This window comes from Phaethon lepturus, unplaced genomic scaffold, assembly GCF_000687285.1.
Source record: "Phaethon lepturus isolate BGI_N335 unplaced genomic scaffold, ASM68728v1 scaffold17280, whole genome shotgun sequence".
Classification (NCBI taxonomy): domain Eukaryota; kingdom Metazoa; phylum Chordata; class Aves; order Phaethontiformes; family Phaethontidae; genus Phaethon; species Phaethon lepturus.
Window position 1 is genome coordinate 66,826 of NW_010511362.1, and position 8,950 is coordinate 75,775.

Consider the following 8,950-nt stretch of genomic DNA (forward strand, 5'->3'; position numbering starts at 1 on the left):
AGATGTGGAGAGGTCACAGAGCCTGGCCAGGTCCTCCTTAGCTTTACAAACCTGGTCACCCTGTGGGGCAGGCTGCCCTCGGTACCACAAGGTCTAGTCAGCACAGGGTACAGCTCCCAACTTACCTCTCAGGTGACTGGAGCTAAGTGAGGGAAGATGGGCATTTGACAGAACCATCCTGAGAGGACTGCTGCCTGCAGAGAGCTTCCAAGCTCTCATTAACTACAGCACTTCCCTGGCTGAAAGCAGTGGACAGAGAAATAAAAAAAAAAAAACCAACCAAGGAGGAGCTATAACAAAGAATTACAGGACTGAAAGGTTTCTAGAAGAAAATGGGAGGTCCCATAGCTCAGCTTTAGAAAAACAACTGCTTATTGCATCAGTGTATTAAGGTCAGCTGCATAACTTTCTTTGCCTAAAGCAAAAGCAGAGGAAAGTATACCAGATGTCTAACAGCCACCTCCTGTAGAAAGTGAGAAACACCTTTGTGGTGTTTTTTTTCAGGTGTTCAACTCCTCTGTAATCTCATTTTTCATGTAAAGTCTTTAAATGAAAGCCCTATTAACTCACATTACAAATCACAGAAACTAAATGTCCTATGCTGAGCAGGAGGAGAAAATTAACTTACAAAAGGGAGTGCAACACCTGATCCAAATTGCTCCCCCCTCACCCGCCGAATTCAAAGTTAATTTGTGCAAATACCAAGCCTAGGCATTCTGTGGGAGTTGCATTAGACAGACAACTCCAAACAAGTTGTCTACTTATAAGGAAGGTTGGGATGGGCTCTTAACCAAAACTACACATTCAAATATTCATAGAATTTGAGGAAGATTCAGTATTATTCTACATTCTGGTGCCAATTCCGGTCTTCTTTACAAACTGGCTCAAAATTACCAGAAACTTTTAGCAACGATTTAAAATCCTGATTTTGCAACCTAACTCTGCCTATGGAAAACTAAACGCAAAGCCTGAAGAATACCAAGCAGAAAAAACCTTGAAGACTATAAGCATTTGGGAGCTACAATACTCCAAATTAAGACTTCATTTTGCAAAACATAAATCAAATCCAAAGCGCTGGAACTGTCCCTGCAGCATCACTCTGAGGACAGACTACTGAGATTAAGGTCCGACCTCTACAGCCCTTAGTGGGAAGATTCCACATGATATAGAGTAACTTCTTTCTTATACCTATTTATGGGATTTGATTCAGCTCCAAGATGGTTGTTTTCATGCACAAGCTGTCTTTCAAGCACCATGGCTCGGTTGCTACATTCACAAAGTAGCTGAAATCAACCAAAATAAATATTGCTTTAATTGGCTTGTTATAAAGAAGAGAAACATGAACACATCTCTCTTCCTGAGAGGTTTTGTTTTATTTCCTCAAACCTGGAGTGAGGAACATAGCATCCTCAGAAGAAATTAATTTCAAACATTTATGAGTCTGGGCTCTAAATCACAGCTTAGAGCTCTCTGCTCAATTTATTCCTTAAAGGCTATGTGCCAAACTAATACTACTCTCCAAAAATCTCTTCATAAATTTCCCTATTGTCATTTGAGGACAAAACCAGTAAGCTTTCCAAGAACTGTACAGTGGAAATACTAATCAAGTGGGATTCACATGACCTATTTGAAACATGTAACTCTATAGAATAGCTCTCTCTTGCTAACCAGGGCTGCTCTCCAGCTGACAATCATTCACAGGCACTTAATCCCATGTACACACTAAATTTGACTATCACCATAGATAGTACAGCTGCACAGAACTGCATGGTTATTCTTTCAGGTTATTTTACATGCTTTTTTATTGCTAAATTGTTGCAAATCCTTACCCATTTTTAGACAGCAGTTAACATTCCTGTTGCTGCAAAGAGGATATACAGTTCTCCATTATTAAAAGAAACCCACCTGGCCAATCCAAGAGAATCTCTCTGAGACCTCCAACCTGCACACAAGAGAAAGATCTCTACTTGTTAGACAGGACCAACTCTACAGTGCCAGTAAATGCTTGGATCAACAGTTATATACCCTATATCTTTGTGCAATCTAAGACTTCAGCAAATAAGTCAAGCATGAACAGCATCAGTGAAATTTACAGAGGGAAAAATCATTAAGCAGGATAAGAGCTGAAAGGAAGAACGAAGTGCACTTTATAAAATCTGCAGATCAGTCATTTCCATATCTCATTTGTCTTAAGGCAGATATTTCAGGCAGGAAGGTCAAGCATATAGTTTTTAAGACAGTCATCTTTCATTTGATACTCTGTCGTTAGAGGTACGAGGCTGATTTCTACGTTCTGACAACACAAGGCAAAGCTCTCTGGAAAAGTTCATGTAAGAAGCCACTGCCCATGTAAATGCAAAGCAATCTAAAGCTAACCGTACTTTCACTCTTCTTGGAAATACCTGCCAAAGTTGGTAGCTACGACTGAAAAAGACAACAAACTCAGGCAGGTATATATTGCAGAGATGTATGTAATGGAAAAAAAATGAAAATGTCTTATCGCAAATAAGTCTTTAACAGTTTGAGCATTTTTTTTCCGCATTGAAGTTTCATTTCCCAAAACAGGACATATGATCCACTTGATCTAGTTGAAGATGTCCCTGCTCGCTGCAGGGGGGTTGGGCAAGATGACCTTTAAAGGTCCCTTCCAACCCAAAGATTCTATGATTCTATAAACCAATGAAAACCATGTTTCTGGAAATTACATTGAAATACGCTTTCTTATTCATTCTGTACAGATGCAAACAACTAGAATTCCTTTTGTTGAAACGGTCTATTGTACAAGCATGATGAGATCAGCTGTAATACATTTTTCAGCCACTTTGTACAGTTATTCTCAATATATACTAGAAAAAGGTAATACTCCCAGAAGAAAGTAAGAAATGAGAATAATAATTTTAGGTTCATAGTTTATAACTTGACAGTCATTGACCACATATGGAAACAGGCTGCCCCTCTTGATGGATCAATGACAGGAGGTACGTTAATTAATAGAGCAATGAGCCATCAATACAGTATGCATAAGCAAGCTGCTATACACAGAGCCTGGAAACAGGATGGCAGAGGGGAACAAAGGCACGACTGTCTTCAGTCCACAGAGAAATGCATCACCAACTGATTACTATACACTGTGGTATGAGGCTTTGACACTGAACTCATTGCTTATCTTCTTAAGAATTCTTTTGACAGTATAGCTCAACTATGAAAGACGCATTTTTGAAGGAAGGAAATTATAGACCAACATATTTTCCACTGTTCGAGAGAAGAGGCTTTAGGAACATACCAAGAATCATCTGCATCCCTATTCCCTTCCCCCTTTTAAAATTCCCTGAATTATTTGGAACCTATTTTTCATCTCACTCAAAATACAATCCAGCGGATACCTCAACAGTGATTCTGAGATCACTCTGCCTTTCACTCTGCAGAACGACTTCTCTCTCTACAAAATGAATGCAAGACTTTATCAGTCTGACAGGATGGAGCAACACCACATGATACTACCACCTGCACCTTCTTGCAGAGTGCTCCAGATGTTGAAGGGCATCAGTGTAGCTGCATAATATTTGTTTTTAGATAGTGGCCTCAGTGCAAACTAAGCCTCTACACATTACCTTTCTAAATCCAAAAAAGACCCTACAATGCATTCATACTGTGTAACACACTTCTGTTTTATTCAAGCTCTTTCAAAGTTAGGCCACATAGGTTGCATGTAAAACTCACTATCTGCTACAAAGGCATTCCAGATTTTCACTTCCCCAGACACTAGGAGACAGGCACACATCAGTCTCACAGTGAAAATGTGAAGACAACTAGTGGCTGAAGTCAGTGTCATCTACTCTGCTCTCAGTCACACCAGCGAAAATCAGAAAGGATGGACTCCACAGGAGTCAGTACAAAGTTACACTGATGTAAAAATAGGAATGAAGACAGAATTAAGACCATTCAAACTCAAACCACACTCTAGAGACCTGCCTGTTTGAAGGATCAACATATCCTTAACCGAAGTGAAAGTTTGATGAGGTTGGTTCAGAGGGACTTTTTCACTCAGCTAGAGATATGTCAATCTGAATTGCCAAAATACAGTAAAACAGTCAATAGGCCTCATTATTTATGAAGTTATTAGGAACATCTTAAGTCCTGAAAAGAAAACTTACTGGAACATTTATACATTGGAAGATGCAGCAAACATTAACGCTCATATCACTTCTGCAAGGCGGAGAACACTTTTATCTCTGCTTTGCTAACCAAGGAAATAATACAGGAAGTTGCAGTGACTTGGGACAGCCAACCAAAGTAGTGAAGGACATATAGTTAGAGTCAAGGACTGCCTTCCACAATGCAGCACAAGTCACGCAGACCACCGAGTCTGGGGTCCAAGCCTCTTCTTGCTCCCATCAGTTGCAAATTTTGTTTCATTCAGCAGACTTCAAACTCCTGATTTACATGGATAGGGAGGGGCAATACAACTCTCCACATATATGGCTTGAATGTTTTCCTTATCCACCTGACATCCAGTCCCAAAACAGTCTCAATTGCTCTGCAAGGGGGGGAAAAATGACCCTTCTCTATGTTAATAAAACATTAACATTCTCTCGCTATGAGTAACAGCACTCCTCTGAGCGAGCCTCATGCTAGAGGGAATCTTCATCTGTATCGATGTCACTGCTTGGTTTGTTCAATCTTTCAAATTCTTCTCCATCCTAGAGGAACCAGAAGCAAAAGAGAACAATGTGAGCAAAAGTTACCTTGTTATTAATTTAAAAAAAAAAAAAAAAAAAAGAAAAGAAAAGAGTAAAGTTTATTTTGAAGGCATCACTTATATAAAATCAAGACCCTGTAATTTAAATCTCTTAAGAGTTTGTTATACTCTTGTTCTAGGATATACATGCCCATAAAAAACATCCCCTGTTTTTTTAACATTTTTTAGTGACTCACTCCCTAAAACAGCTTGTTACCCATTCCTTCATCATGAAGCCTGCTCACATACTGCTATTTGGTTTTACCTGCTCAAACTATCAGCCGCTCTTGATCTAGGTCAAGATATCGCTGTCTCCCAGCCGCTCATCACATCTTCCTCTCCAAATCCTCATCTCTGCCAGTTTACCAGCTCAGCTCAATTTTAAGTACTAAAATAGACAGTTAACGCCTGGTATACCAAAAATATATGACACTGTTATTTACTGCTTGTTAAACAACAGCCTAAAAAGGCACCATATGGAATTTCTGGAAAACCTCTCTCCCAAGTTTAACGTTTCTTAGAATGAAATGGAGACAGCACCATCTGCTGGCTGCAACGTTTATTACAGAACACACCTCTACATGCAGACTAAAAGTATACACAGATTAACCCTTCCCCCTCAGACTGATTGCTCAACTCAACTGAATGACATATCTAAGAGCAAGCCCTCCCTGCTATGTTCTAGTTAACTAGATTACTACTCAAATCTAGACAGAGAGCACTAACCGGCCTGGATGAAATGTTGTGTAAGAAAAAAACATGCTAAAACTCTGTATTTAAACATTAGGTTTTGTCTTCAGGTATCCTTGACTATTAAGGTAGAAAAAAATCTTAATATCAAATATATTAACTTCATGATGTGGGCTCAGCTACACAGATTTATCGGTTCTACTTAAGTACAATTATTTCCCAGGCATCAATTCCAATTTCTGGATGACCAGGGCCAGTAAGTATTTTGGTTATAAAGGTTTCAAGAGAGGATGTGTACTAAGCTAAAAGTTGCTCACAGGACTGTCTATAGACACAGCAGGAAAGCAATGCTTACCTAGGCTTCATGAATTGAAAGAGTGGAATATGCAAAGCAATACCCAATCAATTAGTAAGATTTTAAGAAACAAAAGAGAAACCAGAGGAGACAAGGACTGAAAAGCCTTACCCCACTTGACCTCTCCCATGCATCTCCTTTGGCAAGTTTGCCCCTTTCCCGCAGAGTGGCATATTCCAGGCCTCTTGGTTTACTGGCATTATAGATGAATATGGAGAGAAGCACCACAGGAGCTTCCAAAAAGAACTCTAGAGAAGGCCTGAAGTCAAATATGATGAAAGAGATGGTGGTGATGATGACAGTGGTGATCTGAGCAGTCATAACATGGAACATATTGTCTCGGAACTTCAAGATGAAGGCTACAGACAGCCCCAGGAAAGCTGTGACAAATATGAGAGCCACCGAGAAGATGTTGTGCCCATAGAAGAAGCCACAGTTCCCTATCTGCCTCCGGTCCTTATCCCGCAGCCCCAACATAAGCCCATTGAACAGCACCCCAAAGGCATAGAGTTTGCTGTTCTGCATGAAGATGCTTTCAGCAAGCTGATCCCCATCTTTCAAGATCTTTTCATTGTAGATGTTAGCCAGAGCAGAAATGAAGCACTGCACTAGAATAAGCAGATGGCCCAGGCTGAGGCGGAGAGGTTTCAATGCTCCTGCCATGGTACTGGTGACATTCCACTGGAAGCTGTGAAGGAAACTTGGTGCTACACAGTTGCCCTTTTCCAGGCATGCTTCCTCAGGTCCGGCATAGAGAAGGCAGTGGTTAGATGGACTAAAAAACATACTGTGATGGAATCCATGTGCAGCCAAGCTTTGCTGATGGCCTCCAGTTCCTAGAGTCAGGGCAACGATGGACAGGAATAAAATCACCAGAGATGCCCACTGTACCCAAGAGAGTTTTCGCCTAGGAGTAGACAAAAAAAGCCACCAACTTAGAAACACAGTGGCAGAAATTAAATGACAGGAGAACAGGCTCTATAAAACACGTAACAGACATCACGTCACAGGTAAGGAGACAGAGACAGGCACAAAGAAAAATCTTGGCTTTTCAGAATTGACAGTAAAATGCCAAAATGCAACATGCTTTTCTATGGCAAGGGGGGTCCAGCCTGGTGATCACAGAAGTACAAAACAGAGTATTCTGTAGAGATAAACGGAGGAAAGTCTTTCAATAGCATGTTAGTTCCAGGCACTGACTGCCTAACAACTCAAAAGCAACTGTTGTCTCCATGGGAACACAGGTCTGACGGATAAAAAGAAACCACAGGCATTCAAATAATTACCCTCTTTCCTTGGTAAATTTTCACTACATTTCACTTTTCCCCACGATTTTGTGCCCTTTTCTAGCATTTTATGACGGTATATCATATAAATCTATGAACATAATTTATAAGACTGTTAGAACTACTTATACTATTTTTTTTTCACTCATGCCAAGCCTACTTTTCTTGGGGAAAAATCAGAAATTTGGAAGACTAAGTAACTGTGACATCACAAGAGGCATAACTAAGCAACTGAGAAAAAGTATTTCAAGTCAGACTATCAGACACTCTTCTGGTATATTAACACCTGTAGAAAAAGCATCTTTGCTCCACATTCAACACAAGTGACTTTGAGTGGAGTATGAAGTTAATATCCATTTCCCCATCAGTCTTTTCTGAATGCAAATCACACCATAAAGAGCACAAATCAGGTGAAGCAGAACACATAGGACAGAGAATCTGGCTTTTGTCACATGAAAAATGAAGAAGAGATATGTAATTACTTTTTAAAACATACTATGCAGTTGATCAAAAACACACCAGGGCTGGCACAATATTACTGAAGACAGCTCTATCTTTCACTCTTACGTATCTCATCCCCTTTTGTTAGATTACATTTACATTCTATTAAGAATTACAACAGACTGGAAAGAAGTACTGCTAATCATGAAATATGAGTTTTAAACTACCCAAACCTTAATTCTGACCAACCAACAACTATATAATCATGATTTCAGTTGTTTTCTATTACAGTTGACCAAATGCGTAGAGATATGGAGGGACTCCTAATAAGCTATTATTTCCTATACCTTCAGATCTAGAAAACAAAGCCAGCTCTCCAAGTTGGCATAGCCACAAGAAAACAAAATTACTGCTCCCATCAGAGAAAGAGAAAGAATGTAGCTTAACTTCTTCATCAAAGCTGGGAAGATATAAAATTCTATTTACTTTAGTAAATACAACTTACTTTAGCACTATCCGGAAGAGAAGAGCTGTTGTTATAATGACAAAATTTGAGAATAGTACAGCCATTGCCTAGACAGAGGAAAAGAGGAACAAAGTTATACTCCAGACATAGTGTGGACATCAAAAGCCCACTAACTTCAAGCGTACACCTTTCTGCAAGGTGCCAGAGTGAAAAGCATCATGCTGGTACTGAACTTGCTTCCTTACCCAAGTGGTAGAACAACACACCCCTGAAACAGTGTTCAAGTCCCATTTCAAAATCTCAAGCAAACCACAGAGCCAGTGTTACACTGTAGCAGGGCAAGATGCACTGAAATAAACATGTGAGGAAACCTAGGGAGCGGAAAACTTACTTAACAAAAAAGAAAATGGTTTAGGTTTCTGTCAGATCAGGCTGACCAGTCAGCTGCAAAAACAGCTGTGTCAGCACAAAGGAGGAAGTTGCTCCAAAATGAAAATAAGAAAAGAGCAAGGTAAGGCCGCTTCTGGCTGCAGTGCCAGCTTCCAGCATTCATGAAATCCCAGACTTGGACAAGGCACTTGCAGAAAATAAACTTCTTGCATGTCATGTGCATTTGCTGTTATTATAGAAAAATACCATTTATCAAAGGTAAGGATGTGCTTGGCTTGAATTTTCAAGACTGCAACTGTACTAAAAAATTCACCTATTTCAAAGTACAACTGAATACAATTCTAAAGCTCCTGTCTTGGGAAGAGTTGTATAATGACAGTGCCCGAATCCACAGCCATGATCCTAAGCTGCAAACTCCTCGTGGCAAGGATTGTCTCCTTGGTCTCTGTATTAGACACTCTATACGGGCACACTGGACTAAGAATAGGCTCTTTTAGACACTGCAGTTACCATTAAAGATCGGAATTTACCAGCACCAGTGGAGAAAAAAAAGGGTCGGGGGGGGGGGGGAGGGGCGTGTCGCA

At 40.1% G+C, this 8,950-nt stretch overlaps 1 protein-coding gene across 1 annotated transcript in view; it reads right to left on the reverse strand.

Annotated features, from left to right (window-relative positions):
• Window positions 1–4,585: 4,585 nt before the first annotated feature.
• The window catches only part of SLC35A5 (solute carrier family 35, member A5), a 9,558-nt gene continuing 5,193 nt past the window's right edge, over window positions 4,586–8,950 (reverse strand). Inside the window, exons 4-6 of the mRNA XM_010283809.1 lie at window positions 8,016–8,083; window positions 5,895–6,690; window positions 4,586–4,700 (exon numbers count right to left, since the gene is read on the reverse strand). Of these exons, the coding sequence (XP_010282111.1) occupies window positions 4,632–4,700; window positions 5,895–6,690; window positions 8,016–8,083 (933 nt within the window). The 3' untranslated portion in view covers window positions 4,586–4,631. The remainder of the gene's footprint in view (window positions 4,701–5,894; window positions 6,691–8,015; window positions 8,084–8,950) is intronic.